Below are 26,314 nucleotides of genomic sequence, written 5' to 3' on the forward strand. Positions count from 1 at the left end.
AGTCGGCATGAGCAGTCGATGCCTTGGTATATAGCTTCCCGTCTCTTGCGCTGTTGAAAAGAGGATGTGTATCATTATGTTGATCAAAGACTTTTCTTCTGCTCTATCTATACATCATTACATCGATTAAACCCCTCCACACCTAAAAACACCACGCTCCAATAGAAAAGGAATATACAAATGACTAAACAGCTAAATCTTCAACCTAAAATCCAATCTCAAATTCCCCCGATCCCCACTCTCGCTCCGATACTCCTCCCTCTGCACCTCCGTCATCTTCATCCACACCTCCTCGCGTCTCCTGTTCTCGGCGCGATAATACCCCATAATCCCAAACGCCAGCACCATCGACGCCACGTTCAGCGCGATGAGGATGTAGTACCCTTTCGTGTACTGCGGCGCGTCGGATTCCTGGAATACGTTCGCGGCGGTGAGGTTGCCGAGCTGCACGGCGATGTTGTAGATTGCCTGCGCGAGCGCGCGGCGGTCTGGGTCGTTGGAGTTGGCGGAGACCCAGGAGACGAGGATGGGTTGGTAGTACGGGTATCCGAGCGTGACGGTGTAGGACGCGTAGCGCCACCATCTGCTGGCGGAGAACGGGAGGAATTGGAGGAAGATGAGGTTCGGAAAGACCCAGAGCGCGGAGAGGATTGCGAAGATCCACTTGGTGTGGTAAAAGTCCGAGAGCCGGGAGAAGGAGGTCGTCGAGATGATGTTTATGATTGCGTAGGGGATGATTAGCAGGTTGATTGCGGTCGTGCTGAACATGAGCACGCGCATGTTGATGGGGAAATAGTACCGCAGCGTGACGGACGGGATGAAGCCGATATACCCGAGCAAGAAGATCGGGACGAGGTATTTATCCGTGAGCGCGCCGTAGATCGCCGCGAACGCCATCCGCGGGGTCTGGCGCTTCCCGACGTCTTTATTGCTCTGGTTCCGCTTCGACGGGTCGTCGAGCTCGACGCGCGCGCGCAGGATCACGGCTTCGCGAGGGGAAAAGACTTTTGCGATTTCGGGCGTCTTGAGCGACGGGATGAGGAAGAACGTCGCGACGCCGATCGCGGTCGTTAGTAATCCCTCTAGCAGAAGCAGCCATTGCCAGTTCCGCAGCCGCCCGACGTTGTCCATTAGTAAGATCGCGGACGCCATGAGCGCTGACAGGACGTTTGTTCCAGCTTGGGTTGCCCAGATCCACGAGAGCCGCACCGAGAGTTCGTCGGTTTTGTAAAAGGAGGAGACGTAGAATGCTAGGCCGCTGACGAACCCGCCTTCGCAGAACCCGAGGGCGGCGCGGGTGACGAGGAAGAACGGGCGGGCCTGGATAAACACCTGGACGGTAGAGACGACGCCCCACGCGGTCATGATTGTCGGCAGCCAGCGCTCGGGACCGAACCGCTTGTTCATCATCTGCGAGGGGACTTCGAGCGAGAGAAAGAAGATGAGGAAGAGCGATTGGCCGAGGTTGTAGTCGTTTGTCGTCATGTGGGTGTCGAGGAGAAAGTCGGAGGAGAGAACTTGTTGGATATTCGAGCGGTCGAGATCGAGACTAAAAAACATCACGCACGCGAGGATCATCACTCGCACATCTGTCTTGAACCGCACCTTCTTCTCCTCTTCTTCCGTCCATGCAGGTCTAAACTCGTCAGCTCATCCCATCTTCAGCAGCAGGAAGTAACAAGAACACTTACTCTCCATTCTTAATCTTCGCATCAATCAACGCAGCCTGATACGCATACTCATCCTCAAACTCCTCCTCCACGATCCCCTCCGCGCTCATCAGACTCCCATATTCACTCTTCTTCTTCTCGCCCGCAAACCCGAGCAACCCCGACTCCTCACCCACAACATCAACAACGTCCTCCTCCTCCGACGACACCACATCCGTTTTCTCTTCAAGAGTACTACTCTCACTGCTTCTCCTACTACTCGACATTCTTATCCTCTCAGCAGTTTTCTGATCCTTGAGAACCTGTGTGTACGTATAACAACCTCTGTGTTCAACATCAGCCGTCCTATCGATAGAGAACTTATTTATCGGCTCTAAGGGCCTCGTACCCGGCCCGGCCTGATTGCTTACACTCTCGTCCGATACCCAGACCGTATCTGCACGTGATTCAGAGTTTTGCTTTATGCATTAGAGTGACTTGTTACTGAGGAGGATGAAGTAGAGTAGATGTAACGATTAGTGCTTGAGCGATAGTAGTAGTTATTCAGAGCGAAGGGGGGTCTGATGGAAGACTCTTTAGAAGACTGGGTTGGGAGGTGGCTTGAAAGGAAGCATAAATAGTGGAAGAGCGGAGTAATCGATATCATATTCAATAGATGTCTGAATAGTACAGCAAGTACACCCTCTCGCTCTTAATAACTAGTCTCGCTCAAGTACCGGCTGTCACAGTAGAACAATCCTGAATAGAACATTGTTGATAGTAGTAGTAGTAGTAGTGAAGTTAACCCTGCCGCCACTGAATATGTTCCAAAATTCTAACCACGCTCGCGATACTACTCCCCTCCTCACTCCACGGCCTAATATTCCCCAGCACGATATCCCTCAACTCCCCCACATCCCCCACGCACCCCTTCAACACGCCACTCTCGTCCGCGCTTGCCGCCGTAGCAACCAATATCGCGCCCAACGAACTCTGCGAAAGCGTCCATGTGTAAGGGGACGGGTGGCGCAGGATATACCCCGCGCTGTGGATGTACCGCCGGATGCTGTCGAGACAGCGGTGGCAGTTTTCGAGGACGCGGGGTTTGTGCGGGCCGTAGGTTTCGGAGGCCGGGAGGGAGGGGTCGATTACGCGGAGGACGAAGGGGCGGAAGATGATGTGCCGGGTGGCGTAGTATCTTATCCTGAGCACGAGCGCGCGGTCGTTTTCCTCGTCGTCTGCGGATAATGATGAAGAAGGAGAGAGCGATAGGTCTGGTCTGACGACCTCGGGAATCGAATCATACCAAAGCTCAAGCTGCCGATTCAACTCATCACAAATCTTCAGCAACGAATGCAAACTCCTCTTCCCGGAGGACGTAGTGTACAGCGAATTATGCACGCGGTTGAGTAATCTCCGAATTGAGATCTCGGCAAGGAAATACACCATCGCGGGGTCGACGGGGTCGGAGGAAATAGTGGGTAACGGCATGTCGTCGACGATCGACTCGATTCCGGACCGGGGAAGTTCGAATTCAGCGAGCCGGTCGCATTCGATTAGGAAGCAGCTCCAGAAGAGGCGGATCTCGAGCTCGCGCGGGTCTGCTGCGGGATTAGAAGGTGAATTCTCGCTGCTCGCGCGCGCGTTTGATAGTCTGGTGAGTCCGAGTTGCACGTTCGTCGACGCGGCGTGGATTAGTTTCCAACTACTAATCGGCCGGACAATGTACGCCATATACAACCCCGCCAGCACAAGCCCCTGTGCGACAGCGGTGTTTGCGCTTAAATCTGCCGCGGAAGCAGCCCAAATGATTCTGTACGCTGGGGAAAAGTACTCAATCCCTGCAGGTTGTTGCTGGCTGTTGTCAGAGTGTTTTGTCGCGGCAGCACCGAGCGCGAGCGCGGTCATCAAGATCGCAGACTCGAGAGTCCAATCAAGCCCGTCCTCGCACGCGCGCTCACAAACTCTCGCGAGTTCGCGGGTATCAACAATCGGATGATGAACATGCACTTTCCTCGCAAACTGCGCCAGCAGCGCGTCGCACGTCTTGCGATTGAGCGCGGGGAGTTCGACGTGCGCGGTGGAGGTGGAGTGAGGTGTGGTGTCCCAAGGTACAGGGCGGCGGACTTCGATGTCGTAGAAGTAGTCGAGTGGGTAGTCACCCACGAGCGCGCGGATCTGGGGGAGCGCGAGGACGCGGATTGCCATCGTGTCGTGTTTGGTTGGGATCGTGAAGGCGGGCGCCGCGTCGGGGTTTGTATCTGCGGAGGGATAGAAGACTGGGTTGTGAGGCAGGGGGTGCGGCGAGTCCGGGGAGGCGGAGAGTGAGGGATGGGGCCATAGATGTTGTTGCCCGTTATTACTCGCGGCGGAGGAGATTTGTGACGGCGATGGTCCGTCGTCATGCGGAGAGCTGTGTTTGCTGCTACTGCTAGCAGCAGTAGCCGCGTTGAGTGCTTGCAGTGTCGTGATATTCTGGATCAGCTGCTCGTGTTTTGCGAGGAGGTCTTCGATGGTTTGTAGCCTGTCTTCGAGGTTTCTGGGGGGAGGTTGGTCGTTGGTGAAGCTATACACTATCAGCACCGCAGACACTACTAAGAAAAAAAAGGTGGAGGAGAGGTACCGCTGAATAGGAAGTTCTTGATATACACAGTCTGCGCGCGCGTGAAGACAGTTGGAGCATACAGGTTGTCGGCCGTCGCATCGTCGTTTCCTGCTCCGAGATGTGAGCGTGCCGTCGACTCCTCCCTCATACCCCCAAACAAACAGATAAAGTAGTAGTAGTATATACGCACTTGAACCTGCAAAAGTCACAGGCCACCGCAGCTCTTTTGCGCGGAAAACTCATGTTGTTGATCGAATATCTAATATCGACGAGATCTGGAGAGGCAACGGACTTTGAACATAAACTGAGATCTGGAGATGACGATGGTGGTGTCTACCCCGTCCGCGCTGAATATATCAAGGCAAGGCAAGGCCAGTCAATCAGCCATCCGTCGGCTTCACAGATACTCTCATTCTCCCTTTCTTCCTTCTCTCTATCTCCTCTACAGTTGGTCTTCAGATTCAAGGACTGGAGGTGAGGGGTAGAAGTGGGGGTTCGCTCCAAGCACGTGATCACACCCTATCAAAATCATCAACAAAACCCTACAATAAAATGTAAATCACGTGCGTTATCGTCGCCGATAAGCAGACTCTCCACGACGTTTGCTGTGTTTAAAAGTACAGAAGAAAGAATGGAGCGACCGCGCAGACCGAGTTTCTCAGAACTCCCGCTGCGGAAGGGAGATCCGCCGTACTCGGCGTGGGGACTGTATGGCGCGGACGACGAGCTGGGCACGATGAATTTGATTACGCCTGCGGTTACGCGGGCTGCTGTTGCGGAGGTGAAGTTGGGGGTTACTATTCCTCTCGAGTATGTTGCTCTTCTATCTTTTATGAGAGGAGGAGGAGGAGGAGGAGGAGGAGGAGGAGGAGACGGGGCTGATGATATGAGAATAGTCTTCCCCTCGACGCGATCGCAAAGCCATTCATCCCCTCCCGCGTGCCCTACGAACACAAACTTCTCGCCCGCGGCTACGCCAACGACGACGAGATCCGGATCAACACCCAAAGCACCTCGCAATGGGACTCACTCCGTCATTTCCCGTACCAATCCGGGTACTTGTACTATAACGGCGTGACGAACGCGGACATCAGCGGCGCGGAAGCAAACGACAAGAACGGGATCCAGAATATTGCGCGGAAGGGGGTGGCTACGCGGGGCGTGCTTGTGGATTGGTGTCGGTATGCGAAGAGGAAGGGGATTGAAGTGTCGCCGTTTGAGCGGCGCGAGATCACGATTGCGGAGATTGAGGAGATTGCGGAGGAGTGCGGGCTCGAGTTTCGGGAGGGCGATCTGTTTATCCTGCGTACTGGGCTGGTGGAGAAGTACCGCGAGTTGTCGCATGAGGAGAAATGCGCGGTGGCCGAGCGGACTGGCGCCGAGGCGGCGTATATCGGCGTCGAATGCAACGAAGTCAGCGCGCGCTGGTTCTGGACCCGGTCGTTTGCCGCGGTCGCGACGGATACGTTGTCGTTTGAAGCGTGGCCGCGGAAGAACTCCGAGGGATGGACGTGGCTCCTGCACGAGGTTTTTCTGGCGGGATGGGGGATGCCGATCGGGGAGCTGTGGGATCTGGAGAGGGTGGCGGAGAAGTGTGAGGAGGTTGGGCGGTGGAGTTTTTTGGTGACGTCGCAGCCTTTGATTATTGAGGGGGGGGTTGCTAGTCCTCCTAATGCGATGGCTGTTTTGTAATCTTCTCTAGATTTGTGGATTCTCGAAGAGGAAACAAAAAGCATGGCTTTGACCACCCAGAAGCCGAACTCTAGAGTGCACTTCCGAGCAAGATATCCGATCATAGCATGCAAAGAGAAGATTTCACCAGCAGCTGCTCTGCCTACAGTTCCTAACATCAACATCCAGACAAAGTGTAATCTGCTGCAGTAGTCGCGGAAGCAGAAGAGATAGAGAGGAGGAAGAAGGAGGAGGAGAGGATTACCGAGATGAACAAGGCGTTTTAGGTTGGATGAGTCGCGCCGCCACACTTTACTTGTGATTACTATGATCTGCTGTAGTTCTTCATCTTGACTCGTCAAGTAGTAGTTACTAGTTCTTTGTCTATAGAATACTCATATGTAGACATCATCTCATATCTAGGACCATATCTAAGACGGCACATCTCCATCCGGAACTTCTTCTTCCGCATCCCGGCTAAACCTTATAACTCAGCTCCTCGCCGAGCTCCACTTCACTTCTTCAACATAAACTTTGCCTCGTCGGACTTCTGGATGCGTCTGGTTCTGGTCTTTGCTGAGTTTTCAGTGGTGGTGATTGGTGGTTTACTACTGCTGCTGCTACTGCTGCTGCTACTGCTGCTGCTACTGCTACTGCTAAGATGTAAAATCAACCATTACTACCGTAAAACAATCATAACTACTCCGCCTTCTCATTGATAGCACTGCTCTCCTTACTCGACGACGACGGTCCATCCTCAGACGTCGTGATCGTCTCAATCACAGTCCCGCCATCGTCCCGCATCTCCTTACTATTAATCACCCGCGCGCCCTCCGCCTCGTCTTCCTCCCAGAACCGTTTCTTGCGATGCACGACCAGCCTCGTCAGCCACGGCGGGAAAAACACCGTCATGATCTCGAGCGGCGTCAGGCGCTTGGGCTTGGAGGCAGAGGTCGAGGGAAGGGTGGGGTCGATCTCGGACTCGTCGTCCTCGCCGACTGCCATTCGCCACGTCCAGCCTTCGCGCTTTTCGTAGTTCTCGGGCGTGATGCGGCCCTTTGATAGCTTGTCGATCAGCCACACGCCGATGTTGAGGAGCATGTAGGATAGGATTCCCGCGATAAGGCCGTACGAGATCGAGTAGGTGAACGGCATGACTGCGATCGTCAGGAACGCAGGGATCGAGTCGCCGACGTATTGCCAGTTGATTTCAGCGACAGCGCCCATCATCATCGCGCCGACAATCACGAGCGTGGATCCAGTAGCCCACGGCGGGATCGAGGCGAAGATAGGCGCAAAGAAGATCGAGATGAAGAAGCAGATACCGGTAGTCATAGCCGTCAAGCCGGTCCGTCCGCCCTCGGAGATACCGGCGCCGGACTCGATAAAGGCAGTCACGGGCGGCGTGCCAAACAACGAGCCGATGACGATGCCGCTCGCGTCGACGATGTAGGCGACCGCGGAGCCCTCAAAGTCGCCGGTCTTGGGGTTCATGTATCCCGCGAACTTGGCCATCGAGTAGAGCGTACCGGTGGTGTCGAGGATGTCGACGTAGAGGAAGGTGACGAGCGCGAGCCAGAACTCGCCGGTGCCGCCGGGGATGGAGCCAATATTCCACTCCTGCACGGCCAGAATCTTTTCAATCTTGTGGAAGGTGACGACTTTCTTGAAGAAATCAAAACGCGTGTCGCCATCGGTGGTGTAAGGGAAGTATGTAGTCGGGCTCAGACGAGGCCAGGACACGATTGAAACCATAGCGATGCCGATGATGACGGCACCTTTGATACGGTAGAGCATGCAAAAGACGGTGATGAAGCCGCCGAGGAAGATGCCGAGATACATGCGGCCGTCCGACATCTGGTGCTCGGAGCAGAGATCAGCGTCGCCCTGGTACTCGAGCGCGCAGCCGGCAAGGTCGACGGGGGTGGACGTCGAGCCGGTGGTGACACCGAGACCGGCCGAGCCGTAGAGACCGATGAATGTGAGATATAGACCGATGCCGGCACCAGTAGCGTGCTTGATGGTGGTGGGGATGGAGCGGGCGAGCCATTGCCTGATGCCAAAGATGGAGAGGCCGATGAAGATGAAACCTTCGACGAAGACGGCGGTGACGGCGAGCTTGTAGGAGATGGAGCCGGAGCCGTGGTAGCCTACGACCTGGTAGGTGAAGTAGGCGTTGAGGCCCATGCCGGGGGCGAGGCCGATGGGAAGGTTTGCAAAGAGACCCATGCAGAAGGTTGTGAGGGCGGCGATGGCGGCTGTGGCGGTGACGAGGTCCTGCTTGACGACTGAGTTTGAGTTAGAAAAGTTTTATACAGAGAGGGAGAGAGGAGGAGGAGAGGAGGAAGGAGAGGAAGAGGAGAGGAAGAGGAAGAAGAAGAAGAAGAAGAAGAAGACACACCTTGAACACAGGCCATATAATCAGTATCAGCATCACAGGTAGGGTCATCGGTAGTGCCATTACAGACACAGGTTCCACCCGACTCGGAGGTGATGGAGGCGTTGACGGAGATGATGTAGGCCATGGCGAAGAAGGTAGCGAGCCCGGCGCGGATTTCGGTGAAGAAGAAGGCGCCGGTGCGCTCGCGACGAGAACCGGAGTTCTCGAGTCTGAACCAGCGGCCGACCGGGGAGCGGGCGACCTTGAGGTTGAGGGAGTGGACTATGTCAGCCACGCCCATGGTAGGAAGAGATGAGGAGATGGGAGATGGGAGATGAGAGATGAGAGGAGATAGAAGAGAGAAGAGAAAAGAGAAGAAGAAGGGAAGGAGAAGAGAGGGAGAATCGCCGAAACAGACAAGAGCAGAGCAGGCAGAGGAGTGGAGGGCGGACGGAGGAGGTTAAATAGGGAGGAGGAAAGATAAGAGGACAGAGACCGGAAGCGAGGACGGAAGGAGGAGGACGGAGAAGCGAGTAAGGTTTAGAGCCGCACGGATAGAGTTTGATCGTCGTAGGAGGCGGCGCCACCGATGGGAGACAATGGCGGTGGCGGAGGCGGACAAGGCCGAGCGACGCCACGGGGGTGCTTATGAGATTGAAGAGAAGTAGTAGTAACAATAATAGTGGTATAGAAGAAGAGAAGAAGAGAAGAAGAGCAGAAGAAGAAGCAGTAATAGAAGAAGTAATAGTAGAAGAAGAAGAGAAGAAGAGAAGAAGAGCAAGGCCCACTTGACTCGGACTCTTCTTCTGTCCAAAGTCACAGTTATCGGCGCCAAGAAACAAAAATATTTTAATTTTCAGTCACCGCAGCAGCTTTTGTATCTTTCTGCTTCTTTCCTTATCTTTTAGTGTCTTTTTGTGTTTTAGTGTATTTGAGTAAGAGAAGAAGGATTGACTGGAATAAGAGTGACAGTTGTTAATTAGCTGTCTGTTCGCGGATATGGCCGTGTTTTAATACTAGTTACTGCTACTACTGCTGCTACTACTACTACTTCACTACTCAGTAGAGTAGTCTACACTCATCGGCCTTCTCCTACTTCTTTCTATCTCCTCTATCTGCCCCACATACCCCGCCAACCTCTTATCCTCCTCTGCTCGCATATGCCCGACTGTTCTTGTTCTCTACTCTACTCTACTCTACTCTACTCCACTAATCTACTAATCTACTAATCTACTAATCTACTAGCGGATCTGCTAGCAAACCTACCCTTCAGCCTCGCACACTCTATTCTTCCATGTCACGTGCTCTACTGTGCTCATAACCAGCCCGCTTCAGCATCTCTCTCTCTCTCTCTCTCTCTCTACTCACCACCACTACTACTACCACTACCACTACCACCATGGACTTCCTCCTCCTACCCACCCTCATCTCCCTCGCCCTCAACCCCCTCCTCTTCGCCCTCGCCGATGCCCGCTTCCTCTGCTTCATCTACCTCCCCTCCCTCGGCGCAAACCCCTTCCTCTCCAGCCCCGTCTCCTCCCACATCTGGTCCATCCTCCAGCTCCTCCTCACCCACTTCCCCCCTCCCCCCGCGACTCCCTCATCTCCTGCGCCTCCGTCTCCGCAATCTCCCTCTTCTACCTCCTCCTCTTCCTCTCCGCCATCCACCGCACCTTCACCTCCTCCTCCCGCTACCTCTCCTCCCTCGGCTGCACCCGCCTCTCTCCCCTCCTCGCAACCATCCCCACCTCTTCCTCAGCCCTCTTCGCGCTCTACATGATCGCCTCTTTCCTCCTCCCCCAACTCGAGCGCTGGCCTACCACCTTCTTCTACATCAAGGCCGCTATCGCTGCTATCCCCTGGCCCGCCCGCTTTGCCTCCTCGCACCCGCTCCGCATCTTCCTCGACGCCCGCTCCATCCTTCTCTCTTCTGGTCTATATCCTGTGTTTTCTCGCCAGGGCTGCCTTATCTCCATGTGGCTCTTACTCTCCTTCTACATCCTCTTTGCTCTCACTCCCCTCCTGCGCTTCACCCTCTCCTGTCTCTACAAAACCGCTCTTCTCCCGACTAAACTATGTAAGTCCTCACATCTCTCTCATCTCATCTTCACATCTTCAACGCTAACATCCCAGTCGCCCAAAACACCTCCCGCTCAGACCTCGCAGTTATCATTGCAGAGATTAAAGCGCAGGCAGCTGACCGCGACGCAAAGCACTCTCTTCTTCTGCAGCAGACATTTACCGCCTTCGCCCTCGAACTGCGCGATCACTCTGCCCGTCTTGATGCCTCTTTTGCTCAAAGATCTGATTTTGTCCAGCAATCAGATCTTGTCCGAACATCAGATCTTGTTCAGAACTCAGGTCTTGCTCAGCGCTCAGACTCTCCGCAAAACCCAGACAATGCCCCCCTCGACGCCCTCTCCAAACAAATCCACAAGCTCGAAGAAAACTCCCGCTTCCGCTCCTACGAGCACCGTCTCCTCATCGGCGAAAACAAGCGCAAACTCTCGCACGAGCTCTGCACCTACCGCGGCGACGTCATGCTTCACATCAACAAACTCTCCGAATGGCTCAACGGCGAACTGCCCAAACACCTCGAGGCGCAGGGAAGCAGGCTGTACTCGCGCCTCGCCGCGTACTTTGATCTCGCGGACGTGCATCAGTTGAAGCTTGCGGAGGGGCTCGAGGAGCAGATTAAGCACTATACCGAGCAGCACGCGTCTGTGCTCGCGGGGCAGATTTATAATATGGCGGTGAATGTCCATCAGACTGCTTCTCGGTTTAACGAGTGGGAGAAGGAGGTCTCGAGTCGGTTGCTGGCGATCGAGGATGCTCTACATATCCCGCAACGGCCGCCGCTGAAGGAAATTAATCAGCCGTCTGCTTAGTCGTCGTATTGTTTATTCCAAGGACCTGTGTATGTTTCTGTGCTTATACCTCCTCTTTCCTCCTCTTACCTCCTCTTATATCAATCCACCGCTGACTTTTCCAGATTTTTACCTGACTCTGACTGTACTGTTCTTTATCTCTTCCTTCTGAGCTATGGAGAGACTATACTATTATCACCCCGATCCGATTCTACTCTACTGTTATCACTACTGTTATCTTATTATTACCCTCTATGTATGACACTTCATACCAACGCGCACTGTTAGTGCATACAGCTCACGAACAAATCCGTGACAGAACGCCATTGAATATGGCCCGATTCCACTCTTCTTCCTTGTCCCCGTGTATTTTGTGTACACGCCCTCGACTATTCACTTCAGTATCACCGCTACTGTCGTGCTATTGTCGTACAGAAGTATGACACCAGCGCCGTCGTCGCGTACAGCTCACGATCAAGATCGTGACAGAACGCCATTGATAATGGCCCGATTCCACTCTTCTTCCTTGTCCCCGTGTATTTTGTGTACACGCCCTCAACTATTCACTTCAGTATCACCGCTACTGTCGTGCTATTGTCGTACAGAAGTATGACACCAGCACCGTAGCGCATACAGCTCACGATCAAGATCGTGGCAGAACGCCATTCAGATATGGCCACTCCTTCTTCCTTGTCCCCGTGTATTTTCTGTGTACACAACTCTCTATTCTTTCATCTCGCTCTACACTCCTCAGCTCTACACTTATCTCCACACAAGTCAGCTCTACTCTTTATCCTCCGTCCTCGGTCCACATCCATCTTCCTCTCTCTCTCTCTCTCTCTCTCTCTCTCTCTCGGCACTTTTGTTTTCGTCAAGCGGCTTTTGGTGTCTGCTTTGTACTTTAGTCTTTGTATTTTATTATACGCTTTTGTTTTCTATGATGTTTGTTGTTGTTGCTTTTGTGTTTAATGGAATTGAAGGTGAAATGTTCTCATATTTGTACGTGCGTAGATGGGCGTGGTGGAGAAGTCGCCCTATCCAGTATCTTTCTTCTTTCCACTTTCATTCTCAGTCATAATTCCGACAGAGTAAATTGCCTATCTTCCTCACTGATCTGTACAGCTTCAGGCGGGGTGATATCAAGTTAAGTCCTTGCTGACGATCTCTCGCTGCAGAATCGTAGTTCCATCTCCCCTTCCTCTCCTCCTTTCTATCTTCTCTCCTACTTCTCTTCTTCTCCTTTCTCTTCTTTTCTCTCTAATTCAAAGCAACACACCTCGCCTATAACTACTTCTCCTCCTCGCGCTGCACTAATGTGAAGTCGCCATCACCGCCAAATCAACCAACGAGCCGCACGAGAATAACCCAGCACCCTCTCCCACCCACCCAACCAAACTCCGAGCTCTCTTCTATCAACATCATCCAACGATTTGCCATCGCGATTTGTGTGTTGCTACACAGTGTGCGTGCTGCTGCTGAAGAGTGTGAATATTGTTATAGAATAGTATAATTGAGGAGGATCTAGAGATGTCGAGTTTATGCCTGAATCGATTGCAGGAGGAGAGGTATGTCAATCCCCACCCACCCTTCTTCCTCTCTTCCTCTCACTAATCCCCCCCCCCAGAAAACAATGGCGGAAAGACCACCCCTTCGGCTTCTTTGCCAAACCCAACAAATCCCCCGACGGCAGCCTCGACCTCATGAACTGGTCCGTCGGCATCCCAGGCAAAAAAGGCACCCTCTGGGAAGGCGGCACCTACACCCTCACCATCTCCTTTCCCGAAGAATACCCGACCAAGCCGCCAAAGTGCAAGTTCGCGCCGAATTTCTGGCATCCGAATGTGTATCCGTCTGGGACGGTGTGCTTGTCGATCTTGAATGAGGACGAGGGGTGGAAGCCTGCGATTACGATTAAGCAGATTTTGCTGGGGATTCAGGATCTGCTTAATGATCCGAACCCGGACTCGCCCGCGCAGGCGGACGCGTTTAACGCATTCAAGTATGTCTCTCTATTTTCTACTATTTTTTTTTTTTTTTGTTATTCGTGCATGGGTTGGAGTTAACGACGATATAGGAGAGACAGAGCGCTTTACGACCGGAGGGTTCGCTCCCAATCAAAGGAATACGCGACACAATGATCAATATCCGGCGATAGCGAGCAGTCTTTTGTTTGTTGAGTAGTGGCATGTACTTTTAGCTCTTTCTTTACTCTAGTTTTCTTTACTTTTGTTTTCTTTACTTTTGTTTGTTGTCGGTGCAGTTTAATACAATTTGTTTTTTTTCGACATCTGTTCATTTTCGACCTCCATTTGCGACTACTGAGATAGTGCCTTCTGCTCCGCTTCAGATATACGACATCATCAACGTTTCAAAAAAGTGTACTGTGATCGTCACTGCGTGAGCTTCTTTATACTAATCTGAACATAACTACTACATGTCGATGCAGTTTCATACAATTTGTCCATTTTCGACCTCGAAAATCCTCTCAAGAGACAAAAGTCATCCGTTTTGCTCCAGCTCTGCTGCAGATACACGACATTATCAGCGTTTCAAAAACAAGTTTACTGAGCTACTTTTTACTAATCCGAATACAACTACGAATACAGATCTGAGGATGGAGAGTTTATACACCCCGCCTCTTGCTGTACGCCACCAGGAATGAACCTGATAGATGCTGTAACGAACACCCCGGATTTTATAGCAGACTCTTTTCGTTGTGGTGTAGCTGTAGCTGTAGTTAGAGTAGTAGTAGTAGGATCAGCAGAAGAAGAAGAAGAAGAAGACGAAGACGAACAAGAACAAGACACCACTCATCCCCCTCTCCATCCCTCCCCATCCCACCCACCCATCCTCTATTCTCCTTTCTCCTCTCCTCATCACACCCACTCATCCTCCCTCCTCTCCCTCTCTCCCTCTCTCCTCCGCAAAAGAACCAGAAAGAACCAGAAAAAGAACTAGAAAAAGAAAAAGAACCAGAAAAGACTAGAAAAAAGGAGACACGAAGATGTAAATGCTCAACTTACATAGCGTATGCTAAACAGATAAACCACCGACAAGGGCGTGGGAGATAAGTGTATTGAAACGTACACTACAAACACAAACACAAACACAAATACAAACATAAACGCAAACACACAAACTATCAATACTATACAAAACACAGACAAACCTCAATCACTAAAGCATCTCCGTCCAAGACCTTTTCTACACTTTTCAAACCCCGTTTTTGTAAACCCACACACACACACAAAGAAGAGGGCCCTACCCTGTCGTGAAATGTACTGGACGGCGCAGAACGTACTGGAATATGGTTATGCTCCGGGCGGAGGTGGCGGGTATGCTGCTGTTCCTGGAGGAGCGCCGGGAGCCCCTGGAGCTCCTGTACCTGGAACGCCGGGCGGGGCGCCGAAAGACGCTGGGGCGCCAGGGGCGCCAGGAACACCGGGAGGAGCGCCTGGAGCACCGGCACCGGCGCCGGCACTCGTGGCTGGCATACCAGGAGGTGCAGAGGCAGGAGCGGACGCAGAGGCAGCATCCGCAGGTGCTTGACCCGCCGCGGCCTGCTGCGCGTAATATTGTTCATAATACTGCTGATAATACTGCACATAGGCCGCGTACCCTCCATAAGCCGCATACGGGTCCTGGCCCGCTGCAACAGCGGCGTAGTATGCAGTGTAATCCGGCTGCTGGCTGGCTGAAGCATCAGCAGCTGCCTCGGCCGCGTGGTCAGGAGACTGTTGTCGAGGAGCTCCTCGGTCATCTCTTCCCCCGCCGCCGTATCCGCCGCTGTTATACCCACCGCCGCCGCCGCCGTATCGATCATCGCGACGGCCGCCATCGCGGGGTCCGCGGTTGTTGTTGTAGCCGCCGCCGCCGTCGTCGTAGCGACGTTGCTGGGGTCGCGGGTTGGCTTTGAAGGTGAGGTAGTCCTCGTTGACGGTCTTGACTAGATCTTGAGCTAGACCGACTGCTCTGTCGACGCTTTCTTGGTCACGGCCACTTGTTAAATAAGAAGAAGGAGCTATATGTCAGTTTTTAAAAAATCAAAAAAAAAAAAAAAAAAAAGAGTACGATGACAGAAAGAATAAGACAGAGGTATTGAGAACAGTCGATGGAATTTAGTCACGCTACCAAAGATCTTAGTAAATACATACAGAATATGAAGGAAGACCGGTTCGTCGCTCTCGCGGCCGGTGGACTGCTCGATGAACTGGGATCCGCGGCCCTTGATCTGCACGCGACAGCTGGTCTCGGCCTGGATGTGCTTGACGTTGGAGCCCTGCGCGCCGACGATGTTGCCGCGCACGCTGAAGCCGGGGCCGATGTAGTCGATTCCGATCGGGACTTTGGCTTCGATCCAGGGTTGGCGCTGGTGTGTGTTAGTATGAGTGAGTAGGAGTTGGTGAATGAGGAGAACTTACAGGTCTGTATTCGCCGCGGGGTCGGTCGTTGAAGAAACGCTGTTGTCCCGGGCGGTCGTCCTGGTGGTACTGCTGATGAGCAGGAGGACCGTGCTGGTTGGAGTAAGAAGGACCAGAGGGAGCAGCCGGGGGAGTTCCGGACTCTGCAGAAGGGTCTCTGCGCGGGGGCATGTTGTCGCGCTTCATGAGGTCTTCTATAAGCCCGACGGCTTTCTCGAGCGCTTCGTTTGATTGGGCGGTGATGTGGAGGTAGAGCGCTGGTTCTTTCTCGGTCGCCATCGAGGGGTCGGGGTAGTATCGTCCACGAGTGGTCACGTCTGTTATAAGATGTCAGAAGATGAGATGTCGGTGGGAGAGTAAAGATACTGACCTGCTCCGGTCTCGGTCTTGATCATGGCCTGCGTCTGGCCTTTGGTTAGGGTATACCGATTCCTCAGGTGGTTGATTTCAATGTCGCGAATAAAGTCTCCTTCGTCAATCATGGTCTCTTCTGTAGCTCGGATCGGACCAGAAGGAGCAGGAGCAGGAGTAGATGATGGAGTCGATGCAGACGGGGCCGCACCGCCGAGCTTTGCTTGTAGCTGCGCGTTGATCTTCTCCGCGGCAGCAGCTGGGGGTTGTTAGTATAGTATTTCATAGAGAGAGGTAGAGAAGACGCACCAGCAGCAGCGATGGCATCCCTCTTCTTTGCCTCAGCAGAGGTATCGTGTCTAGAGTGCGCCCGGGGGGAAGCCGAGCGATCGCGGTAGGAGCGATGGGAGTCGCGGTCGCGGTCTCGTTCTCGTTCTCTGTCCCGCGGTGACCGTTCGCGGTGGGATCGCGAGCGGTTTCTGTCGTAGTCCATGGTTGAGGGTGGGTTGAGTATGAAGATGGGTAGAGGATGTGAGTATTGCGATGAGATGGCCCCTTGATAAATTTTAGTTTTGAGGTGTGGTATTTTGGGTACCAGTTTAAGGAGAAGAAGAGATAGAGAGTGAGAGTGTTATTTTGGGGATGGATTTAGTAGAGCAGATGACTTAGAGCAGAGTAGAAGAGATGAAGTAGAAGAGAGAAGAGGGATTCAGAGAGGATTAATGAGGTTAATTAGCAGATATTGTTGAATGAAGCTGATTGCAGAAGCAGTTGGCAGACAGAAGTAGTCAATAGAGAAGAAGAGAAAAGTAAGAGAAGAGCAACAGAGAGCAAAGAGCAGAACAGACACAGAACAACACAGTCAATCCTCTCATCGCACATTAATACAATAAACTACTATTCTATTACTACAACAACAAATGTAATAACAGCACATATAACACACATACAACAACACATATAACAACACCACAACAACACCACAACACCAACAGCGAATCAGCGCACGCAGAGACGCATGTGCGGAATTGAGTTTGTTGGGCGAACAAGGTTATTATGACGCAACCGCAGTGATTCTGCGTACTTATGCTGCTCCTGTTCTCCGTCTTTTGTGAAAATATAAATACAATAACCTGTTTATTCAGACAATTCTGATTCGATTGATGTAGAAATCACCTCTATTCTCGCAGTAATTGCGTAGTTATAAGCTGTAGTTGAGTCGGTGCGGAAGCTGCAGCGCCGCGCTCTGTTCATTTCCCCGGTCTTCTCTTCGCTCCTCTTCCTCTTCCTCTTCCTCTTCCTCTTCCTCTTCTTCCCTCCATCCTTCTCCTCCTCTTCTCGTCATCACATCTCCACAATGTCCTACTCCTCAATCCCCAAGCAGACCAACGACCTCATCAACGGCGGCTTCTACCACTCCGCCCCCGTCGCCCTCTCCGTCAAGAGCAAGGTCCCCAACGGCGTCGTAAGTCCCTCCTCCTCCTCCTCCTCCTCCTCCTCCTCCTCCTCCTACAACACATCTAACATCCTCCCAGGTCCTCTCCGCCAACGGCAAGTCCTCGCCCTCCGGCGCCATCTCCGGCGGCTTCGAGGCCTCCTTCCCCGACAAGGTCTCCGGCGTCACCCTCACCCAGGGCTGGACCGCCGACAACAAGCTCACCACCAAGTTCGCGCTCCCCTCCTTCGCCCCCGGCCTCAAGACCGAGCTCGCGACCACCTTCGTCCCCTCCGCCGGCTCCCGTGGCGCAAACGTCACCTTCAACTACTCCCACGGCCCCTTCACCTCCAAGATCTTCGCCGACCTCCTCAAGGGCCCCACCTTCAAGTCCGACTTTGCCTTCGCCAAGTCCGGCGCGACCATCGGCGGTGAGGTCGAGTACGACATCCCCGCCGGCGCCGTCAAGGGCTACGCCGCTGCTGTCGGCTACGCCGGCCCCGGCTACTCCGTCTTCGCCTCGGCCACCTCCAAGCTCTCCGTCTTCTCCGCCGGTTACTACACCAAGGCCTCCGACGACGTCCAGGTCGCCACCAAGGCCACCTGGAACTCCAAGGAGCCCGCCCAGGCCGTCGACTTTGAGATTGCCTCGCAGTACAAGATCGGACCGACTTCCTTCTCCAAGGCCAAGATCTCAAACAAGGGAATCCTCACCCTCGCTTACACCAACACCCTCCAGGATGGCGTCAAGCTCGGATTCGGTGTCTCCGTCGACACCCAGAAGCTCAACAATCCCGTCCACAAGGCCGGTCTTTCGTTCTCTTTCGAGTCCGCTGCTCCTGTCGCTAAGTTTTAAGCCTCTTCTGCTTGAGTTGCTTTGATATTCTTGAAATGCTTAGATGGATCATGAATCAATATTCTTTTGGTTTGTATGCTTAGAAAATGCCTAGATAAGATAATACACTATATATATATATACATCCTACTCCTTTGCCTCTGTACTCTTCTGCTTCTGCTTCACCGCCCTCGGCACAAACATCACCGTCGTCGTCGCTGACTTATCTCCGCCTGCACTTCCCCTTTCGGTTCCTGAACCTTCCCCGCCGCGGCTCACGCGGCTACCAATCCTTCCTCGTCCCCTTCCTCCTCTGCCTCTGCCTCGGCCTCGGCCTCTTTGAGAGGACTGATGATGGTCTGTAGAAGATGCAGGAGCCTTGACCTCCGCCAACACAACACTGAGCACCCGATCCCCCACCTTTGTCAAGTTCAACTCCAGCGCGCGCTCCGCCTCCTCCGCCTTGGAAAAAGTGACGAATCCAAACCCCTGATGATTCCCAAACACTTTCTCACTCCCGCCGCCCCCCGTCGCAGTCGGAAGACGCACGCGCTCGACAGCGCCGTACTTTGAAAACATTTGTAGCACGTCCGCGTCTTTCATCGAGTACGGGATACTCCGCACAAACAGCTCCCGGCCCTCGTACACCGCGCCTTGCCGGTTCCGTCGCTGACTCGGGTCGCTTATTTTCACAATCAACTTGCGCTGCTGCTTCGGCTGCTTCTCGGCTTCTGCTTTCTCCTCCTCCTCCTCCTCCTCCTCCTCCTCCTCCTCCTTCTCCTTCTCCTCCTCGGCTGTAACCAGCGCCGGCGCGGGGGTATCATCCAACTCCTGCTGCGCACGCACAGCAGCTTCCGCGGTCGCGTACTGCAGGTAGCAAAACCGCCGCTTCGTATTCACGCTCAACGACGGGAACCGCACGTCGACCACCTCGCCGAACTTTTCAAACAGGCCGCGGATATATCCCTCGTCCGCCGCTGACGGGAAGTTTGTGATCCATAACGTTGAATTTATCGCTCTGCGCACTGTTATTGTACTTCCGACAGTGGAGGGCTTTTGATCCCGCGTAAGAGCGGACAGAACGTCCTCGTCGTTGCCGAATTCAAGGGTTGCTGTCGTCTGCCCATCCACGCTCACCAACTTCATCGAGATGATCTCCCCGCAGTCCTTGAAAAACGCAGCCACCTCTTTCTCCGTAGCGTCCCCTGAAATGCCCTCTGCAATCACCGATAAATGCTCGCGGTCTCGAACCGGTGCTGATGTCGTTGTCTTGGCTTTCTTTACTGATACCTCTGCAGTAGGCACCGGCGCATCTTTTCGTTTTCCGTTCGTCGCGGGCTTTTCTTCCTCCTCCACCTCCTCCTCCTCTGTCTTCTTTTTGTCCACCGTGTGACTCTTCACAGTCTTACTCGCTGCTGCTGCTGCTGCCGCCGCCGCCGCCGCCTCCGTCGCCCGCCGCTTCTGCACAACCCTCATCAACTTCTTCACCGCGATCTCCGCCTTCTCAATCGCAAACGCACTCCCCACCTCCCTCTGATACCCCAGCAACGCATCACACACCCGCTCAGGCTGATCGATACTCTTCACCCCCACCGCAGAAGTCAACACCCCCGCTGGCGTCAAATGATCCCCTTGCGGTTCGCACACCGCTCGTTCCCAGCTAAACCGTTTCATCCAAAACTCGCTTTCCCGCGCGTGTTTCTTCGTCAACACTTCCCACTCCTCCCGCGCGCGACCGATCTCGCCCCGCGCCGTCAGCGAAGCTATATATAGCTGCGGAATCACATACTTCTGATCCCGCCTGCTCGACTCATTCCCAAACTTCTCGCGATACAAATCAACCTGCTTATCCACCTCGGCATAGTACGCACTCTCCTCGCCCACCTCAGCAGACTGGTGCCGGATATACGCCAGCCACGCCGCCACGGCAAGACTGTAGTCCTCCACGCTCGAGGACAGGAGATCGTCGCCAAACACCTGCGTCGTAAGCTCCACGATCGCGTCCGGCGACGCGCCGAAGCGCTCTCGTGTGCGGATAAAGTGCGCCCACAGCGCGCCTGATTTCGGACACGCGCGGACCGCGCGCGCGAGAACGGCGTTGACAGTGTCGTATTGGAAGTCATGGTCGAGCAGGAACAGCACGTAGGAATCCCACACTGCTGCACTAGTCGGCGAGTTTGCGATCGCGCGCTCGTAGATTGCTTTCGTGAGATCAAAGCTGAGGACTTTTTTCGGCCGCGCGAGAGACGCGTCGATGTACTGCGACCAGACCCCCAGATCGTCTGGGTGCTCTGCCAAGTGATCTTCGTACGGCTGCAGGACTGCGAGCGTTTGTTTAGTTTCAGAGACGAGCTTGTTTGCTGCCACTAGCTCTTTTTCGTAGTTGTCGTTCGCGTAGGTCGTGATGAAGGTCGAGTAGTCCGAAAAGGTTTCGGAGAGGGCTGCGTGTGGGATCTTGAGGCGAGAGAGGTAGTATCGTTTGACGAGGGCGATTGCTTCGATTGTTGGTTTGGCTGCTAAGTCCTCGAGTTTCATGTCGCGGTAGATGTTCCAGATTCTGTGGCTCTGCAGAGTATTTGTTAGCATCCAGTCTCTCGATTGTGAATATAGATTTGTACTCACATCCGGGATCAAGTACTGAGTCGCATCAACAGCCCTGACCGTCTCCGCCTCGACAACCGCCTTTGAAAACACTCGCGCCTCCTCATCCTTTCCCTCCTTCTTCTCCCTCTCATACTCCCCAATCAAGAACCCAAGATACCGTTCCCAAAGCTGCACCGACACCAGATCATCCACGCTCTTCGTATACACCTCCAGCAACTTCACCGCCTCCCCATCCTCATCAACCCCTTCTCCTTCTCGCAGCCGCTCTCGCGCAGCTTCCTCGTCGTCAAGCCATGAATTCCAAAACCCAGAATCCATAAGAAACACCCCCGCCATCCGCTCTCGCGCCTCGCGCAGTTCGTCCGCAAGCGGACTCTCCGGTCCCGCCTGTTTCAGAAACGAAAGCAACTCTGCATGCGCGGTGTACTTGTACTTGTTTGTCAGTACTGCTTCGAGCAGATCTGCGAATTTCTCGGCGTCGATCTCAAGTTCATGGTCTTCTGGTTGTTGTTGCTGCTGCTCGTCGACGTCCATTTGCACTTCTTCTGCGGAGCTGTTGCTCCCTGATTCGTCAACTTCTTTCTCCATCGCTGCTAGTGTTTTCCTCTATAGTATACTACTTCAACCACGCTGCATCAATAAACACTCAACAGAAAACAACCACAATTCAATCCTACTCCTCTGATCCTCACTTCAAACATCAGTGCTCAGATCTCGCTCACAGCGCCACAAACCCCTCGCCACCAACACTCCGCCCTCCGCCTCACGCAAATTTCATTTTTTTTGCACTTCAGTTCGTCCCCGAGCCATTCCGAATTACCGCTGACTATCAGAGCAATTGAACAGAGACGGTGGTAGTAATTCGTGGCAATAGTAAGCAGAGAATATAGTATCTGCTGTGTGTGTATATATAGTCTTGGAATAAGGGAAGAGGTATATGATGGTGTCGTCTGCTGCTGCGTTGACGGCGTCGAGGTGTTTGGCTGCTGCTGCACCTGGTGCTCTGCGTTATCGGAGTAGTGCTCTGCTTCCTAGTATGTATCTATCTCTCTACTCTACTCTACTATATATGCTAACGGTCTCCAAGTCGCGAGCCAATACATCTCCCGGAGCATAAGCACGACCGCGGTTCTCCGCAACGACAGCAAAAAAGGTATTTTCGGCCGTATCTTCTCCGGTTCGCAAACGAGCCCCGAGAAGAAGAAGGAGGGCGCGGCAGAGGAAGAGGAGAATTCGCTGTTTGACAGCATCGCGCCGGCGCCGAAGCGTCAGCCTATGGAGTTTGACTTGATTGATTTGTCGATGCAGAAGAAGGACGACGCGAAGCCTGGTGAGGAGACCAAGACGGAGGAAGATCGCGAGCTTGAGGAACTTAATCGCTCGCTGGATCAGTATACTGCCGGTCAGGAAGGCAAGCCAGATGCGACTGCTGAGTCGGCTGAGAAAGCAAAGATCCCGCCTGAGGAGGACCCGGAGCTTCTGGCCATCACAAAGCCGACGCCAAAGAAAGCGATCGACGTGCTCCTCTCGCCGCTGCAGAAAGCAGTCTACCTCCGCCAAACGACCGGCGTGGATGACCCGCTCATCACGGGCAAGAAGTACAAGTTCAAAGTCAACCGGCGGCTGCAGGAGCTCCTCGAGCCCTCGCTCTGGATCAAATCCCACACGCTCTCCGGCAGCGTCAAGAAAGTGACCCCGCTCCTGCGCTCGCTCCGGAAAATGACCGTCACGCGCGCGATCGCGCACTGCCATTTCAACGTCAAGCACGAGGCCAAGCACCTCGAAACCCTTCTCTACCGCGCGCTCGACGAAGCAAAAGCGCTCGGCATGTCCACCAAAGGCCTCTACATCGCCCAGGTCTGGTCCGGCAAGGAACCCAAGCCGGATATGGCGGCGAGATCGAGGATCGATTACAAAGGCCGTGGACGGGCCGGTACGCTGCTTAGAAAGGAGCACCATGTGCAGATGATTATCAAGACTCCTGTTACGTTGGAGCGGATCGCGACTGAGAAGAAGAAGAAGATGATGGGGAAGAAGCCGTGGAATACGTTGCGCGACAAGCCGTTCTATGATAAGAGAGGGCAGGAGTATAACTGGTGAGGTTGTAAATAGTATATAGTGCATGAATATCTAATTCTTCAACTTATTTTGTAAATGGCGCATACACTACGAAAATGCTTCTACGTGAAATAGTATGCCTCTACGTGAGATGATGTATAGTGCATGAATATCTAATGCTTCTACTTGTTTTGTAAATATTATATAGTGGATAGTATTCAGAACTAACGTCTCTACATAAGATAGTATATAGTGCATGAAAATCTAATGCTTCTACATAACAACATAAACAGTAAACAAAAGCGCGAATGCAAAAACATAAACATAAAAAAACTTCAACAACCTAGAAAAACCTCATGACCAAATAAAACGACGCCCCGACAAACCTCACAAAAGCCAGCGCCGCAACAGTCCACAAAATCACCTGCAAATACACAGACGAAATCTCCTCCTGCCGATCAGACGAGTCCGAGTCACTATCGCTGTCGCTGCTGGTCAGTCGCGACAAGCCCGCGGTCTGCAGCACGACCGCGACGATTGCGAAATTGCTCACCATCCAGGTGAGCACGACGACGGAGCGCACGAGCGCGTAGTAGCTGTTTGCTTTCTCCTCTGCGACTTTGCGCGCGTCGTCTTCTTGCTGCTTCGGACTCTTGACCTCCACGATCTGTTTCGGGTCGATCAGCAGCATCTCGCACTGCTTGCGGTATTCCTCGTCGATCTCGTCCGGCCGCGTGGGCACCGCTATCCGCGCGGTCTTGGATTCGCCGTCGCCTTTGGATTTCGCTTTGCCGAGATCGTTCTTGGAGCCGGTGTCGCCTTTGGTGCCCCATGAGATATCGTGGATGTTGCAGAACGCGTAGACGTTTAGGACGTTGATGTAGGAGGGACTCAGGAGCATGTACTGGAAGAGCTATTGGAATAATTAGCATGACAAAAAGAATAGAGGAGGATGAGGGACTAAGACTCACAGAAGTGAACATATGTCCAAACTCGAAAAACATAAACGACGCGACAAAGTACAGCACATAAGTCGACCCGAGCGACAGAATAAGTCCTCTAAGCACGCTATTCGTAAAGAAATCCTTAAACTCGATCCCGCGATTATCGTCCGACTCGAGATCGTCCTGGACAGACTGCACAGACTTCACGGCGACGTAAATCACCGCAAAAGTGAGGTAGCACATCAGGAACGCAAAGAAGTAGACCATCGTCAGATACGCCTTTTTTGTGCCCTGCGGCTTGTTTCCCAGCGAGAGCACGAAGCAGACAATCAGACAGCCCGCGTACAGCCATTCGAGGACCACGCCGAGATACCGACCGGCGGTGAAGCCCATGCCGGCCGCGCCGACACTGGCCGTCAGCAGTCTAAACACGAGGAAGAAGTTTGCGAGTCCGAACCACGAAAACAGGATCGAGATGAACTGGTAGAAAAATTCGACGTGGAACATCAGTTTGCGGAAGATCGAGTGGTTCGATCGCCAGATGTTGAACGCGTGCGTGAGCGAGTACAGGGCGGCAAAGAACGAACCGTTCAACCAGCGACGACGCTGCAGGATCATCTCGGCTAAATCACCGGGGACGTCGGTCTCGGCGTGCGCGTTCTTGACATAATGCAGCACCCACGACGCGCCGCGTTTCGAAACAAGCTCGTAGCAGAGAATTCGGTCCTCGGCCAGGTACATATTCTTTGTGAAAATTCCGGCGTTGGAAGTGTGGATAGTCTCGCCAAGGAAGTACTTGTCGAGCGGGCCGTATTCATTCACGTTCTCCAGCTTTGCGTCTCCAGCAGGCGAGATCTGGAACCCGCCTCTGAGCAAAGCTGTGTATCTGTACGCCGAAAACGCACCGGGAAGGACAGAGATAAACCCAAAAGCAGACTCGAGCGGTTTGTCGAGAATGTTTGACATCTTGTACTCAAAGTTCTGCGCCGCCACGAGCGGATTCAAAAGATTGCGTCCGGCGCGGCCGAGATCGGCTTTAATCTCACCACAGGCGCCGCCGACGTGCGGGTTTTTGTAAAACTCATACCAGAGATGGAACAGCGAATTGCTTCCCGGCTTTGTACCAGCATCAAGCAAGACGCAGATATTAGGCTGCAGGATCGGCGCAAAGGCCTCGAAAAACCACCGGTGCGAGTTAATCTTCTTTGCGTTCTTCTCCTTCAAGCAAAACAAGAGCTGGATCGGACACGCCTTGTTCTTCATCTCGTCCTCGCGGTTGTCGGAAAAGCTCACGACGCCGTTGCGCACGTCCGAGATGCCGATCTGGGTGGTGTACTCGTAAATATGAGCCGTGACTTCTTTCTCGTCGACTTTGTTGACGGCAACGCCCTCCTGATAGCAGCCGAGCGCGGCCATGAGCGCTTTTGCGCGCGGCTTCATGATCGCACGGCCGTCTGCCACGACGCAGACAACGACTTTCTTCCACGAATCAGGGCCCCAGACGTCGCCGCCGGGACGGTTGGGCTTAATCTTGCAGAGATGGTAGATGTTTGCAAAAACGCCCTTGAGCGTGCGCGCCAGCAGCTCGTCGCTCTCATTGTAGAGCGTGACGACGACAAACATCTCTGTCGAGCGCGGCGTGTTGTACAGGCTCTGGCGGAGGGTGTAGTCTTCCTGCGGGAACAGAGTCGGGGTGGCCGAGGTCGCGGCGGTGTAGCGCATGTGCGTAAACTCGCGGCCGGTGCTGTTTGTCGAGCGCGAGAGCAGTTCATTAGAGACCTGGCAGTCCAGCACGAGGTTTCCGCGGAAGAACTTGACTTTTCGCGTCGTCAGATGGCGGCGGAGTTGGAGCGCGGGCGCGGGCCAGACGGGGGAAACGCCGTTGTCCTCAGCGTCCTGATCTTCGGGGTAGTCCTCGCCGCGGAGGATACCTCCAGGAGCAACAAAGCCTCTGCCTTCCTCGGCCAGGTTCTGGGCCGCAGCGGGATCACTGTATGCGTAGAGGGTCGCGTCTTCAGGGCGGCCGAGGATATCCTCGTCGTCGTCGTCGAGATACGAGTCGCCGTCGTCTTCATTGTCGTTGTCGTCGTCCTCGGGGTCGTCGACGTAGGTGTTGATTGCGTAGGACTCGCCTTTCCAGGTGGCCGGCATTCCGGTCGAGTAGCTCAGGCCGTCGTCGGACGCGGTGGAGTCGTAGTAGTTGTCGGCGGGGGCCGAGAGCCGGTTCTGGTCCAGGGTCGCGATGCCCGCGGGCGGGACGGGGTAGCTCGTGAGGGGGAAGGCGTCGTCCTGGCCGACGTAGGTGTCTGTGGGATCGTGGTCGTTCACGAGACCGCCGCCGCCGCCGTAGGACTGCTCGGGCACGGCAGGGTAGGCGGGGGTGTAGGAGATGGTGGGCTGCGGCTGAGCATAGGAGGGCTGGGGGATGGACTGCTGGGTGTAGAAGGGGTCGTTTGGCTGCGCGTACTGGGGTTCTTGGGCTTGGAAGGAGTAG

The 26,314-nt window shown here is 53.8% G+C and overlaps 11 protein-coding genes across 11 annotated transcripts; 5 read left to right on the forward strand and 6 right to left on the reverse strand.

Annotated features, from left to right (window-relative positions):
* Positions 1-42: 42 nt before the first annotated feature.
* BZA70DRAFT_93937 (major facilitator superfamily domain-containing protein) lies at positions 43-2,193 on the reverse strand. The gene is made up of 2 exons (XM_064915555.1): positions 1,692-2,193; positions 43-1,636 (listed from the first exon to the last, which is right to left on the reverse strand). Exons 1-2 carry the CDS (start codon positions 1,934-1,936, stop codon positions 193-195), a joined length of 1,689 nt encoding a protein of 562 aa, XP_064765836.1. The 5' UTR covers positions 1,937-2,193; the 3' UTR covers positions 43-192.
* Positions 2,194-4,907, reverse strand: BZA70DRAFT_93936 (uncharacterized protein). Its single transcript, XM_064915554.1, has 2 exons — positions 4,445-4,907; positions 2,194-4,215 (listed from the first exon to the last, which is right to left on the reverse strand). The coding sequence occupies exons 1-2, from the start codon at positions 4,495-4,497 to the stop codon at positions 2,451-2,453; spliced, it is 1,818 nt and encodes a 605-aa protein (XP_064765837.1). The 5' UTR covers positions 4,498-4,907; the 3' UTR covers positions 2,194-2,450.
* On the forward strand, positions 4,645-6,285 carry BZA70DRAFT_93964 (uncharacterized protein). Its single transcript, XM_064915556.1, has 2 exons — positions 4,645-5,064; positions 5,151-6,285. The coding sequence occupies exons 1-2, from the start codon at positions 4,886-4,888 to the stop codon at positions 5,944-5,946; spliced, it is 975 nt and encodes a 324-aa protein (XP_064765838.1). The 5' UTR covers positions 4,645-4,885; the 3' UTR covers positions 5,947-6,285.
* Positions 6,286-6,533: 248 nt separating this feature from the next.
* Positions 6,534-9,085, reverse strand: BZA70DRAFT_285063 (putative nucleoside transporter). Its single transcript, XM_064913668.1, has 2 exons — positions 8,327-9,085; positions 6,534-8,213 (listed from the first exon to the last, which is right to left on the reverse strand). Exons 1-2 carry the CDS (start codon positions 8,604-8,606, stop codon positions 6,625-6,627), a joined length of 1,869 nt encoding a protein of 622 aa, XP_064765839.1. The 5' UTR covers positions 8,607-9,085; the 3' UTR covers positions 6,534-6,624.
* Positions 9,086-9,937: 852 nt separating this feature from the next.
* BZA70DRAFT_93967 (uncharacterized protein) lies at positions 9,938-11,556 on the forward strand. Its single transcript, XM_064915557.1, has 3 exons — positions 9,938-10,382; positions 10,439-11,222; positions 11,298-11,556. The coding sequence occupies exons 1-2, from the start codon at positions 10,082-10,084 to the stop codon at positions 11,191-11,193; spliced, it is 1,056 nt and encodes a 351-aa protein (XP_064765840.1). The 5' UTR covers positions 9,938-10,081; the 3' UTR covers positions 11,194-11,222; positions 11,298-11,556.
* A 997-nt stretch (positions 11,557-12,553) lies between these two features.
* Positions 12,554-13,570, forward strand: BZA70DRAFT_94013 (SUMO conjugating enzyme Hus5). The gene is made up of 3 exons (XM_064915558.1): positions 12,554-12,737; positions 12,797-13,171; positions 13,247-13,570. The coding sequence occupies exons 1-3, from the start codon at positions 12,700-12,702 to the stop codon at positions 13,308-13,310; spliced, it is 477 nt and encodes a 158-aa protein (XP_064765841.1). The 5' UTR covers positions 12,554-12,699; the 3' UTR covers positions 13,311-13,570.
* Positions 13,571-14,023: 453 nt separating this feature from the next.
* BZA70DRAFT_285077 (uncharacterized protein) lies at positions 14,024-16,475 on the reverse strand. Its single transcript, XM_064913669.1, has 5 exons — positions 16,254-16,475; positions 15,964-16,203; positions 15,594-15,910; positions 15,327-15,541; positions 14,024-15,171 (listed from the first exon to the last, which is right to left on the reverse strand). Exons 1-5 carry the CDS (start codon positions 16,435-16,437, stop codon positions 14,484-14,486), a joined length of 1,644 nt encoding a protein of 547 aa, XP_064765842.1. The 5' UTR covers positions 16,438-16,475; the 3' UTR covers positions 14,024-14,483.
* A 757-nt stretch (positions 16,476-17,232) lies between these two features.
* Positions 17,233-18,354, forward strand: BZA70DRAFT_307726 (eukaryotic porin/Tom40). Its single transcript, XM_064914838.1, has 2 exons — positions 17,233-17,409; positions 17,480-18,354. The coding sequence occupies exons 1-2, from the start codon at positions 17,302-17,304 to the stop codon at positions 18,233-18,235; spliced, it is 864 nt and encodes a 287-aa protein (XP_064765843.1). The 5' UTR covers positions 17,233-17,301; the 3' UTR covers positions 18,236-18,354.
* A 7-nt stretch (positions 18,355-18,361) lies between these two features.
* BZA70DRAFT_242233 (uncharacterized protein) lies at positions 18,362-21,352 on the reverse strand (the record flags this gene model as incomplete). The annotated part of the gene is made up of 2 exons (XM_064910560.1): positions 18,362-18,955; positions 19,061-21,352. 2 exons carry the CDS (start codon positions 21,350-21,352, stop codon positions 18,362-18,364), a joined length of 2,886 nt encoding a protein of 961 aa, XP_064765844.1.
* A 741-nt stretch (positions 21,353-22,093) lies between these two features.
* Positions 22,094-22,918, forward strand: BZA70DRAFT_269749 (uncharacterized protein; the record flags this gene model as incomplete). Its single annotated transcript, XM_064911234.1, has 1 exon — positions 22,094-22,918. One exon carries the CDS (start codon positions 22,094-22,096, stop codon positions 22,916-22,918), a length of 825 nt encoding a protein of 274 aa, XP_064765845.1.
* A 301-nt stretch (positions 22,919-23,219) lies between these two features.
* BZA70DRAFT_242269 (glycosyltransferase family 2 protein) lies at positions 23,220-25,971 on the reverse strand (the record flags this gene model as incomplete). Its single annotated transcript, XM_064910563.1, has 2 exons — positions 23,220-23,789; positions 23,848-25,971. 2 exons carry the CDS (start codon positions 25,969-25,971, stop codon positions 23,220-23,222), a joined length of 2,694 nt encoding a protein of 897 aa, XP_064765846.1.
* Between the last annotated feature and the right edge of the window lie 343 nt (positions 25,972-26,314).

Source organism: Myxozyma melibiosi (assembly GCF_037950935.1).
Source record: "Myxozyma melibiosi strain Phaff 52-87 chromosome Unknown BZA70scaffold_15, whole genome shotgun sequence".
Lineage (NCBI taxonomy): Eukaryota > Fungi > Ascomycota > Lipomycetes > Lipomycetales > Lipomycetaceae > Myxozyma > Myxozyma melibiosi.